The sequence below is a fragment of the Marmota flaviventris genome, chromosome 19 (assembly GCF_047511675.1).
Source record: "Marmota flaviventris isolate mMarFla1 chromosome 19, mMarFla1.hap1, whole genome shotgun sequence".
NCBI classification, from domain to species: Eukaryota; Metazoa; Chordata; class Mammalia; order Rodentia; family Sciuridae; genus Marmota; species Marmota flaviventris.
Window position 1 is genome coordinate 3,225,326 of NC_092516.1, and position 12,935 is coordinate 3,238,260.

At 50.0% G+C, this 12,935-nt stretch overlaps 1 protein-coding gene across 13 annotated transcripts in view; it reads right to left on the reverse strand.

Moving 5' to 3' along the window:
* The window catches only part of Rbfox1 (RNA binding fox-1 homolog 1), a 331,305-nt gene that overhangs the window by 142,974 nt on the left and 175,396 nt on the right, over positions 1–12,935 (reverse strand). For 2 of the 13 annotated variants that reach the window (XM_027940593.2, XM_071605726.1), the window contains exon 2: positions 12,179–12,184. The exons of the other annotated variants lie outside the window; for them this stretch is intronic. In XM_027940593.2, the coding sequence (XP_027796394.1) occupies positions 12,179–12,184 (6 nt within the window). The remainder of the gene's footprint in view (positions 1–12,178; positions 12,185–12,935) is intronic. 13 annotated transcript variants of the gene reach the window in all.

Consider the following 12,935-nt stretch of genomic DNA (forward strand, 5'->3'; position numbering starts at 1 on the left):
CTGGCTCATCACAGCGTCCTGCTTCCACACCTGCTGCTCCTCCTACCTGGAACCGTCCACTGTCCCCGTGTTGTGGCTACTGTCCACTTAGGCTGACTTTAGAAGTCACTCCTTCCAGGGGGTTCTTACTGACCTCCACCTGTGCCTTGTTTGCACCTACCCACTACCTTTGCTTCATGAATCTTTCCATGTCATTATTATTTTTTTAAAAACACTTATTTTTTAGTTGTAGTTGGACACGATACCTTTATTTCACTTATTTATTTTTATGCGGTACTGAGGATCCGACCCAGGCTCTTGCACTCGACTGCTGAGCCCCAACCCCAGCTCTCATTGTTTGATTATGTGAGTGATGCATGTTCATTTTCTGTCCTGTGTTTTGCAGTAGACCATACGTTCCTTAAGGAACCTATCCCTGCTTCATTCCTCCTGGATCTCCATGCCTTCCAAAGAGCCGGAACCCAAGAGATGCTCAAGAAGGAACACACGATGCCTAAACGCAGAGCGTCCACCCTGTGCCAGGCAGCAGGCTTAACGCCAGGAATAAAAATGATGGATAGGACCCATGGTGTCTGCAAGGACTTTGCACTTTCACAACAAAAATAAAGTTTTCAATTATTGTGAAATTGTTGGGTGTGTGTTTAATAAATTAATGAAGCACATGTGACATATATTAGGATTTCAATAAAAACGTGCAGATGTCAATGGAAAGGATCAATTTTCAAGGCACATAGGACGTGCCAAGGAGCACCCACTCTGGCCCTGAGATGGTGTCAGGGAGCTGTTTAGGAAAAAACAAAGATCTGATCGACTCTTCAACAAAGGCAATTACAAACACCTCAGAATTTAATTCTAGCACCGAAGGCTCCCTTCTCCCTCCAGCCTGCTTCCTGCTTCCGTCTAACCCGGTTCATTTTCAGCCTACGCTGAGCATCAAAAATGGTTTATATTTCTGAGCAGCAACAGCCAGCGAGCACTCTGGGAGCTTGGCTGGCCAACCTCCCTGCCATGAATAAAAATGATGCAGCCCAACTGCTTCCATCTATGAAGAGCTAAGTGACTGCGAAGGTGGACCCCAGGCTCCAGCCACAGCAAGGGCCGGCAAGCCCAGCAGCCCCGAGCTGGCCCAGAGAAATGATGGGAATTCAATTTCAGAAGGACTGCTTGCAAAGTAATCCGATCCATTATGGTGTGTGCATTATTATTGTATTATATTGAGTAATATCACATTTAAGGAGATTTCATAGCATCATAGCCACTCACAAGGGAATATAAAAGCGGTTAATAAAAGAGAGAAGCACAATTTCCCTTCAATGTTAGTTATGCTCCCATTACACCAGGAGTAATCATCGGAGGTCCACTTAGCCTGGATTGGGAAGAAACGGATCTGTAATTACCTCCCGTCTACTGTGTCATTACCCAGGCCCCAGCCCCAGCACCAGGACACTGCGAAGCCTCAGAGAGTCTGCAGGACTCCGTCTCCAAGCTGGAGAAGGAAAATCTCTGGGTCCCAAAGTCACGTGCACACATCAGGGTGAGCCCTGGGGTGGACTTTTGAGTGAGTTCCCTGGGGTCCCCTTGGCCATGGTGGGGAGTCCCCTCCCCAGGGACTCTCATTTTTAACAGGAAACACGTGATTCCTTGTGTCCCCTAAACCTCGGCTCTCCCTCTGCTGAGACTCCTAAGGCCGATGGGGAAAAGGAGAATTCTCCGCAGGTTTGCGGAAAGCAATGGAAGATGCTTTAAGGATGATCCAAAACCGACCTGGAGTGGCCCCCGCCCCCAGCCTTCTGAGGCTCTTTGTGGGATCAATTGTTCAGCTACAGAAGTCATCCAGGGGCTCACCACACTCTGCACGTCCCTCCAGAGATGGTGTCAACTGCCTGTTGTAACCAAATGTTGGTCCTATTGTCCAGGCTCCTGTGGAGTTGCAGAGAGAGCAGCGCCTTCGCCACTGGCCAGCACGGACCTGGCCTCTGAGCCCGCCACCTCCTAGTGGCACAGTTGAGGGAAATTCGCAAAGTCTCTCCAAGTCCCTGCTCTTCATAGTACTATGGGGAAGCCCAGTTTGATGGAGGGAAAGAAATAAAAGATGGGATTTGTGGGTGAGGTGAGAAATTGAAATCATTCAAAAATACCGGTGGGCTGCAGGACCTAGAGCAGTGTCAACCCCAACCCCTACATGGCCCGTCCCTGCAGAAGGGGGGTCAGCATGGTGAAGCAACAGAGGGAGAGGGGGGGACCCTGGCACACGGCCCCTCCTTGATGCCAGTCACTGCGTTCCACCTTTCCATCTTTTAATCAGAACCAGCCTCTTCTGTGAAACCTCTCCTTTCAACATGTAGGCAATTAATTTTGTTTGAGTTCCATAAATTAGGCCTGAGTTCTGAATCAAGCCAAGCTAACGTTGGCATAGAGCAGGGGTCGGTAATCCAACCTTTCCTGTTGTAGGTCAGACAGTGTTTTTGGCTGGGGGGGGGGCTGTATCTTTGGGTCAGAATCACTCAGCACTGTGGTCTTCAGGCAAGATCAGCCACAGGCAATACACGAACTAGTGAGCATGACTGTGTTCCAATAAAACTTTATTGACAAAAACACATAGCAGGCTGGAGTTGGCTTATGGGCCATCATTGGCCAGTGCCTGTCCTTGCTACTTTTGTTGATACTGAAGACCTGGAGAAGGCTGGGGAGAAGGGAGGAGAGAAGGACCTCTGAGGGACTTTGAATCCTGCTGACCGCTGGACCAGGCAGGGAGAAAATGACCAAGGCCTAAGTTCCCCGGGAGCCTCCCACTCCCCTGCCTGACCCTCCATCAATGCCCTCTGGTCTTCCTGGTCAAGAGCTTCTGGACTCAAAACAGAGAGTGCCCCTGCCTCCCAACTGTCTCCACACTCCCCCTCCTGACAGCATGGAGGATCTGTGGGGCTCGTCCCCAAGCCCGCCCCACCTCCTGTCATCTCTTGCCTTTTTGTGTAGCCCCCAGATGAATGTCACCCGGAGACACCGCCTGGAACCCCAGGCAACTCCTGGAATGATTGCTCACCCGACGCCCACTTGCAAGCCAATTAGACAGAAAAGGGGGGAACGGGGCCCACCTCCTGTCACCAGAGCAGAGGCTTTTCTTAGTAGAAAAAAAAAATGGTAGTTAATTTTTCCCCCTAAAAAAGGCCAGGGAACAATCTATTTAAATTACAGTGTTACAATGTGAAGCAAAGATGCAGAAGTCAAATACAACTTGGGTTATAATTAGCGATTTCCCTGTAGCACATTTTTTTGGGAAATCCAGGCCCCTCCAGTCCACCTGCCAAGGATTTGAAGGCCCCGTTCACTCCATGGGGTCTCTAGGTGCCACTGAGGAAGGGTTTGGGGTGAGGATAGGAGGAGTATGTGTATGTATTTGTGTAAACTGAGGAAGTTCAGAGCCTCACACAGAATTGTGGAGGCAAACATTAATCCTTAGGTCAAATAAATCATATCCAGTGGGTTTTGAAGTCTGTCAGTTATGGTTCGCCATGACGGAGTATCTGGGCCTCCGTTTCCCTGTTTGCAATTTTGAGCATGGTCAAGCCTATCCCTTATGGGTTAAGGGAACAAGATATGTGGCCCAGGGCATGGCCCAGGGAAGACCCAGCCTGTAGTGGGTGACAGAGAGGACTCTGGCTGTGTTTGAACCCAGCTCTGTTGTTCTCTGCTGTTCTTCCTGACCTAGGGTGATTTCCTTCACCAAGGTCACAAGGGGATAATTACAATCCCTGCCTGCCCTGACTCCACCAGCTCCTGCACAGAAAGTTTAAACCCTGCTACGTTGGGTGCACATTCACATTTTCCCCTCTTCAAAGCCCAGAGTGGTCCCCGCCCTTTGACTTGTGTGACATACGATCCCACAACTTTTTTGGAAGGAGAAGGGGCTGCCTTATCACATCTCAGACAAACCTGGGGCACTTCAGCCTTCACGTTCCACCCGTCCTGCTGACCCGGTTTGTCTGAAAACCTAGGATTAGTGGAGAATGAGCCTGACCATGAAGTTCCTTCCCAAGGACACGGAGACTGCAGAAAAGCCAGTTCCTCTAGCCTGGGACACTCTGAATAAGAGCACCACTCATCCTCTGGGTGGTAATGACCTTCTCTCCAGAAGTCGGACAGTCCATGAGGGTCTTGGAGATCTTACACTGCTAGACTTCCCTCCCTTGTGAGAGTCTGGATCTCCTGCCACGGGGACAAGAACCAGCTCTTGGGCCCCTGAAGTGCTGGATGGGAGGCCATGTCTGATGTCTGACAGCTCCACATTCTTTAAGGATGCAAAGGTAGAAATCCAGAGCCCTAGCCAGTGTCTTCACCCAAGATGACTGCACCAGAGCGGGCGGTGACACAGGACACCACAGGACACACACATCCCCAGTGCACAGCCACCTGCCTCAGTCAGAGAGACGGAGACCCAACAAAACTCTTTTGCAGAAGTTTGCCCTCCCTTGTAGGGATGAGGCCTATTAGCAACTGAGACCTCTGGCCAGGCACCAGGAGAGCGTCCTAGGGAGAAATGGAGGTTCCAATCACAGCATGAAGCCACTGCCAAAGTGGAATCCTCAAGCTCTGTCCAATTCAATGCGGGAATGACCTGGGCAAGTGGGTTTTGAAAACCACCACAGAATCCAAGGGGTTGAGGGGGAGGGGAAGCAGTCAACACAGTTCAGGGGATGCTTCTTCAAGGATGCCTCCCTTTTGGTTTCTGCCGTGATACATGCTGTTTGACTCAGGCAGGTCAGTCTCCCTCTCTGAGCCTCAGAAATCTTATACAAATGAAGTGGGAAGAGCAGATGGTCACTGTGGGCTCTCACATTCTGTGAATCTCTGCACTGCCAAGTACCTTTTTTTTTGGTAAATCTGAAATACAGTGTCCCTTGAAGGGTTCAAGTTCCTAATTTTACCGCTTGTACTAAAAAATAGCATCCAAAGACTAAATCAGGGGTTATAAACTCGGTATCTTCTGCAGCTGAGCAGTTAACAAGAGTGCTTGGGAAGGCATTGAACAGCCGAACACAGAAACCCAAGCTGCTGTTGATGCCTGAGAAAAGAAAATCAAAACATATAATAATAATGGGTCCCCAAATAGAACCCATGTTACCATTTTTAAAAAAATTTTTGGTACTAGGGATCTAACCCAGGAGTGCTTTCGCACGGAGCGACATCCACAGCCCTTTTTATTTATTTTATTTTTTATTTTGAGGCAAAGCCTCATAAGTTGCTGAGGCTGTCCTTGAACCTGTGATCCTCCTGACTCAACCTCCAGAGTCACTGGGATTATAGGTGTGGACCACCATGGCCAGCTGATGCTACCACTTCTGCTAGACCTTCATGTGTCCTCCTAACACTTCCGAGGTACCCACCAAGGGCCCATGGCATCATGCTTGCGATTTTATCATGTTGGTATTAAGGGGGAAATTAATTATTTATTGAACCTTAGGTAGCTGTTGTAAACCAGACTCTCTGAAACGTGTGTATTCCCTGCCTGGACTTGTTCGAGTTTTGCATCCTAACTTGGGTGGTCTTTTAGAATCCATACAGTGAGGAGAGTGGACGAGGGGAACAGGGGTTCCTTCCAGTTCTGACACCCCCCAGCTCCGGGTGAGCCATTCTCGGGTCCTCGGTCCACGTCAGAGAGGCCACTTCTTTCTCCAGCCTTGAGTTCAAAAGAGTACGGAGCTCACAGAAGTGCTCCCTGACCCTACAGAGCAGATGGCCACAGATGAGGGGCATGAACTGAGGCGCGGCTAATGCGTGACCCAAATTCTGCCTCCAAAATGAACGAATGCCCACGTCCAAGTTCATTCAAACACAAGCGAACTGCTTCGCGGGGCAGCAGGCTGCGCGGAGACCCAGAGTCTCTGCCAGCAGCTGAACCGGGCCTTTGCACAGCCCGGGAGGGCCCGTTGCCCCTTGGGATGGTCCAGTCATCGCCCCAAGGCCTGAAAATTCCACTATGTGCTCATCCTTGCTGCAAGGCGACTGAAGTCACCAACGTGGAGACTGCCTAGTCATCCCGGGAGCTCAGGTGACATTGCACAAAGAACCAGATGGAAGTCAGGAGCCAGCTTCCCACGGCTGACAGAGTCCCCGTGGGAACACTGGGGCTGACTCTGGGAATACGGTGGGCTCCCCCCTTCACAGAAGGAGACGCCCTGGGGCTTCCACACCAAACCCGATCCCTCTCCCTCTCTAACTGGTTTCACTCTGGTCGCTCACCGCCTAGACAGGACCATGGACAGCGTGTGTCCATCAGCTGTTCTCAGACACAAGTGACCGAAAACCATGCACAGATCATTAAGTCTAAGAATTTGTTTTAAAGCAGATCTGGGAATTTGAGTCTGACTTTGACTCTTAACACAAAATAATTTCACAATTCTCTACTTTCCTTGAAAATCAAAAAAGAAATTGAATATGAAGAATTCACCCCCCAGGAGACTGCTCTTGTTCCTCGGGGTGGGTCACGTCACTGTGTCGTAACTCTAATGGACCAGCCCGTAGTGTTGACTGCGCGACTCTCACGGTGCTGAGCCCTAAGAGTCTAAGAGTCCCAGATATGAAACAGGATTAAAGGTCGACAGAGCTGAGGTCACGGGCCTGGGGTTCATCCTGGGTTGGAATCGGCATGAGAGCGCCAGGCTCTGCACCTTGATGCCACCTCACCTCTCCTGGCAACACGAGGGGGGTTATTCAATGTGATTTTTATGACCTGTCACAAGAGCTTTTAATCTTTCCAGCATCCAAAGCTGAAACCCCAATCCTCCGAAAGGACGGAGCCCGAGGTCCTGGATGCCCAGACCTGCAGCTCCTCTCAAAGCCTCAGTGCAGCTCAATCGTGCCTTTTGAACACTGCGGCAAAAGGGGTTTTCCAACCGTCAGAGAGCCCTGGCATGGCTTAACCAGGCTTCGCTCCACCCTGAAAGGAGAAGGCCACGGGCCACTTGCACCAGTGTGTCACCGGGCAGCAGGAGTGCATACCCAGGCTCATGAGGGCACGAGGGAGGTACCTGTGCCCTGAAATTAAATGTGAATCTTAGGAAAATAGAACCGGTGTTGACAAGACAGCTCAGCCATACTGTCATCCAAAAGACAATTTTGAAGCCATCGAAACATGTTATTGGAGTTTGCTCAAGGCGCAGGTCTCAAACAAGATCACACTTCAAGGCTGCGTTATTGGGTCTGCCGGGGCCCTCCCTGGGGTGAACTAGTGCTTCCTGTGCAGAGAGCTCCTGGCTGTAGCAGCCAGCGACTCAGAGGACCCCGGGGTGTGCACTGGCCTGCCTGGGGGAGGCTGCTGGGCACCGGGCCCTCAGGAGTTTGGGTCCTGAGTGTGACGTGCCTGGGACTGTTGTGTAGCCTCTCCTTGACTCCAGTGACCTTCCCCAGGTGCCTGCCTCAGGTTCTGCATCTGTAATGGGGTTGGTAGCCCTTGGTGCCCCTGTTCCTTTGGTAGAGGAGGCCAGCCCAAGCTGAGGTGGTGCACATAAGTGCACAAATTGACACTCAGTGCAAAACAGTATTTTTCGAGGCTATTATTCTCTGCTTTCCATTTTTATAGATCGACTTACCCTATTTTTAGACATTCCATCCTTCAATGATTTTTGCCAAACTTTGAATAAAGTATATAGGGCTAAAATCTTCCAGAAAGGAAACGTTCTCTCTGGTGTGTTATGATGTGTCATCTGATGGCTGCTTAAGAAGAAAGAGCAAGGAGGTTTGGAAAAGAGGAGGATGAGAATAACCAGAGCAAAGAGATCCAGGACCAGCCTGAGAGCCTTCTTCCCGAAACCCGGGGGGAAGAGGGTCAAAACTGGACAAATCCAGAAGCCAGGTTATTTACTTATTTTTGGTACCATGGACTGAACCCAGGAGCGCCTTACCACTGAGCCACCTCTCCAACCCTTTTTATTTTGAGACGGGTTCTCGCTAAGTTGCTCAGGGCCTTACTGAGTTGCTGAGGCTGGCCTCAGACTTGAGATCCTCCTGCCTCATCCTCCCAGGTCACTGGGATTATAGGTATGTCCCTCTGTACCCAGCAAGAAGCCAGGTTTCTAAGAGGACAGGGTGGAGAAGCCAGGCTGGGGAGAATTGGGGCTCTCCTGCCTTGGCCTTTGGCAGTGGCCTTCTAAGTACTGGCCAAGAGATCTCCTTGGGGACAAGTAAAGATGATGTCTGGGCTTTGACATTGGGCTGACCTGCACGAGGAGCCCAACCATGCGGCTCCCAAACTCACAGCATCCTTGGCCTCATTTCCCCAATGTAAAATGGGGGTCCTAACACTGTTTAAAAGTGTGGGAACTAGAGAAATGAGGATTGAGAGGGTACCTGCTTGGTCTGTGGCCCGTTTTTTTTTTTTTTTTTTTGGTACCAGAGATTGAACTTGGGGGCACTCAACCACTGAGCCACATCCCCAGCCCTTTTTTTAAAATGTTTTACTTAGAGACAGGGTCTCACTGAGTTGCTTAGGGCCTAACTAAGTTGCTGAGGCTGGCTCTGAACTCTTAATCCTCCTGCCTCGGCCTCCCAGGTCACTGGGATTACAGGTGGGTGGCACCACCATGCCCAGCGTGGTCTGTGGCCTTGTCAACCTCAGTCAGTGACAATCCACCTTACTCTCTTCTTTTCCCTGACACCAGGTGACTCTCAGGTACTTTCTTTTGTCCAAGAGAGGGGTGACCACAGGCAGGCTCACACCATCAGAACAGCGGTGGGCTGGTCGCAGGTGGACCAGGTCGGGCAAAGGTGTGGCCAGTGAGCCTTCTCAGGTACTGTCCAAGGGGGTTCAAACAGGAGCAAGCTCTGTAGGGAACTGACCAGTGTCTGCATTTTAGATCCATGTACCTCTGAACCACTCACACACAGCAAAGCAAAGAGACAGACAAATATCTGTGCTGGCTCTTGTGTCTGGCATGATTGGGAATTAGGACAAGATAAGATAAATCTCCCCAAAATCCAAACTCCATCCGTGGGATACTTTTGTCTGTAAAGATGCACACAAATGTGGAATAGAATGAGTTGGATTCAAAATGTGATACAGAGAGAGCTCCCAGGTGCAAGGGGGGGGGCCAAAGCAGGTGCTTAGTAGATTTCAATTGTTATTTTGAGAATGGAGACAGCGAGAAAAGAGAAGATATAAAGACTGAACTGGAGGCAGGCGACAGGGATAGAGAGAGAGAGAGCGACAAGCAGACACCCGCTGAGTTGGCACAGAGCACTCGTAGGGGCTGGGGTTGTGGCTCAGGGGCAGAGCGCTCGCCTTGCATGCATGGGGCACTGGGTTTGATCCTCAGCACCTCATAACAAATAAATAAAAATAAAGGTATCAAGAAAAGAGAGAGAGACTTGTAACTGCCATTCGTGGCAGGGAGACCTAAGGACCAGGGGCCTGGGTGTTGGGGAATATTAACTCTCATTTTGTAGCCTTTTTTCATGTTTGACTTTTTTTAACCACAACTTTGAGTTATTTTCATAATGATCAAAATATGTCGTGGGCATGTGTGAATATGTAACAACAAATCTCACTATTATGCATAACGCACTAATACGACTTTTTAAAAGAATAGCTAATTAACAACAATAACAAAAAAACGACCTTTTTGAGCAAGTGCTTTTTCCCCATGTCTCTGCTATCAGACTAGCTTCCAAGTCAGAACCCAATGATCTAAAGGGTTAAGGAGAGGACCCCGTCGCCAACCAATACCTCAACTCCTTGAGGCATTAAGGACACGTGGAGACAGGGGACACCCCTCGTTCAGCCCTCTTCCCTGACGGCAGCGCCCAGCGCTCAGGGCCCGAGCTCTAAGACCCACTTTCTTTCTCCCACAGGGGTTTGAAGTGAGTGGGAGACTTAAACAGGCTGCAGATGTGTTAAAAATAGAAGTCAAGTTGCTATTGGAGATACATGGAGAATTCTCCACTTGCAAATCTCTAATTATAATATGTCAAGAGTAAAATACCTTGTCAGGAGCGGGATCCAGGGGGCGACGCAGCTCCTCAGTCAGCACCGTGATCCGTGAGATGTTTGGAGGCCTACGTTAAATAGAAACTCAGCAGAAAGGTGTCCTGCAGGGATGCGTCTCGGTCCCTGGAGAGTGGGAGGGGTGACCGGCTCAGTCTTTGCTGGCTGCACTTCACTCAGCTCGGGCGGGGCGCTCGGGAGCATCCTGCTTCCCCTCACAGAGCCTGTTCTTTGTGCTAATCCTGGGCATGTGTGAGATGTTCCTGGAGCCCACCACGTGGCTGCATGCTTTCCCTTTCCCAGAACCACTTAGTTTCTCCAAGAAAAGATAGACTCTAGGACGTCCTGAGAAGGACATTTAACACTGTGGCAAGCACCTCCTACGGAGCCACACCTCCAGCTCCACAGCAATGATCTATGCCAATACAGGGTCCCGGGTGTGCATCCAGAATCTGGAGCATCACCATTCAATCCACTTCTAAGTGAATTTCCTTGCACAGAAATTGCAGAGCTTGGAACAAAGAGAAGGAAAAGCCAGTAAATGTACAGGGTGGTGGAGAGGATCTGAGGTAAACTGGCCATAGACAGATTCAGATGAGGAAAGTCCGAGTCAAGTGGGTCAAGGAGAGCAAAAGCATCTTATTCCTTTTGGACCAGACAGAGGTAAGTGTTCATATGTAATCATTGGTAGCAGAAAACAAGATGGCCCCTCTGTGAGTCCCACACTTCCCTGATACGAGTTAAGAGTGTTTTTTTCACAATCCCCTCAATAGTGTGCATCACTCAGAGGCTGCTGAAGATGACCAGTTTCTAACTGTGAGATGACACCTGGCTAATAACCAGCTGCCCCACAGGCTCCTTCTCCAGACTCAGGCGCTCACCGCCATTCTAATTGAATGGCACCTCTAGGAACTGTCAGAAGACTCCTAGCATGTTTGCCCAAATTCAAGAGCACTCCCTTGTTTCCAAATGCCTTCTCTCCTCTCTGTTTATAGATGACCTTCCTTCGTGGGTAAGGAAATGAAGGTCAGCAATGCCTCAAGTTATCTCTTTCTCTGTGGCTCAACATGTTTATTTTTGGCCCTCTTCTCTTTCAAAATTGAAGTGCTTCCAAATGTTCACAGGAGCTTTATTTTTAGTGATTCCCTTGAAAAAAGAAAAACAACCCAAAGTACCCATGTACAGGCAAACAGAAGAACAAACTGTGGCATGTCCATGCAGTGAAATAGTACTCAGCAAAGAAAAGGACTGAGCTACCGAGGCCTACCACAATACAGAGTGACTTAAAACTGACCATGCCGAGGAAGAGAAAAGAGACATCCAGTCTGATTTTATGGATACAAAATTCTAGAGACTGTAACCTAAGCTTAGTTGATCATTAGGGAACAAGGAGAAAATATCAAATAGGCAACAGAAAACTTGGGAGGTGATGGACAGACACTGCCATTTTCTTGAGAGCAGCACTAGTTCCACACACACCTACCTGTGTAAAGACTTACCAAACCGTATACTTCAAAAACACACAGTTCCTAGTACCTCAGGGATAGGTTACTAAGGCTGCAGAAATTGCTTGTTCTCTCCTGGACTATCAGCTCCATCTGAGTACCCTGAGTCCTATTCTTTCTGATTCTCTTGAAAACATTTTGTCACTTTGTCTCCTGCATCATCATTCCCTAGTTTCTGTTTCCTGCCCCTTGAGCCCCCTCACAAGGATTTCCTCCTGAGCATGAATTAGTGAAGCTAAGGCGACTCTCCGACATACTGCTTTCTCTGATTCTTGGCTACCACCTTCTTTATTCCTCATCACTCCAAAGGTATGTGACAGACAGGACTCACCCACTCCAAGTCACTCCTCCACTCCTGGACCCCTGTGTCCTCCCCACTGCCCTAGCACAGCTGTGCTCTGTCCTCAGTGATGTTTGCATCTCCAGTTTCAATGACGTCCCCTCAGGTCACGCCCTCCAGGCTTCCGTGGCTCAACCCTCCCCTGGTTTAGTCCCCAATCTGAGCACCCGTTTATGCGTCCTTCAAACCCCATTGCCGATGAGTTCTCCAATATCGTGTCCTTGACCTTGTTTTCATTCCTTACTCTTGACGAAACTAGCAATCAAAGCCCTTCCACACACATGACCCCCCCCCCCACCCCTTTATGTCTGACCAGCCCCGTGCACTCAGAACCTCCCGGGAACTGTATTCCACAGGCACCTGCTCAGGGGCTCTGGTGCAAAGCCCCTTCTGCCATGCATCTGGCATGCAGCTTGGTGGCCCCAGAGCCGATACAGCCAATCTCAGCCTCCACCGCTGGGCAAACACAACACTCCAGAAGGCAGTGAGTCCCAGGGGCTACGGGGGACAAAGCCAAGAGCCTCTCACTGTGCTGTTGAAGGTGACAGGAGCCTGACCTTGGAGCGGCAGAGCACAGGAAGGAAGGGAGCACCAGGAAGTAGAGCCAGACACGGTCCTGCTGAGACTGGACGGATGTTTGCCAAGAGCCAAGCTGAGTCCACAGTCAACGCTCCTCCCGGACCTTCTGCTCCATGAGCCAGTACATTTCCTGCCGAGTTTCCTGCTACCCGTGATGGGAAGACGAGGAGACGCTCCTCCAGCCAGGATTCAGAGGCAGATTGCTCAGAAGGAGCTTCTCCTACCACGATAATGCACCGACACCCTGGAAACAGACGCTCTAGGACCCAGCCCCTGGTGATGTCTAACCGAACACATCTCCCCAGTTCTCCAGTGGGAGAACTACACGTCTCAAGGGCAGGGGGCTTATCTGAGCTCTTGCTGCAGTGCCTGCGCCACTGTGCACCACCAGCATGGTTTTGAAATTCAATGGTGTTGAACGGTAAAGTGCTCTTTGGGCGGGGAAAGGAAGGGTGGGCATCCCAACGTCGTGCTTGGATGAAGATTTCCATTAAGCTAGGATCCTTACTTCAGGTCACATTTTAGAACTCTC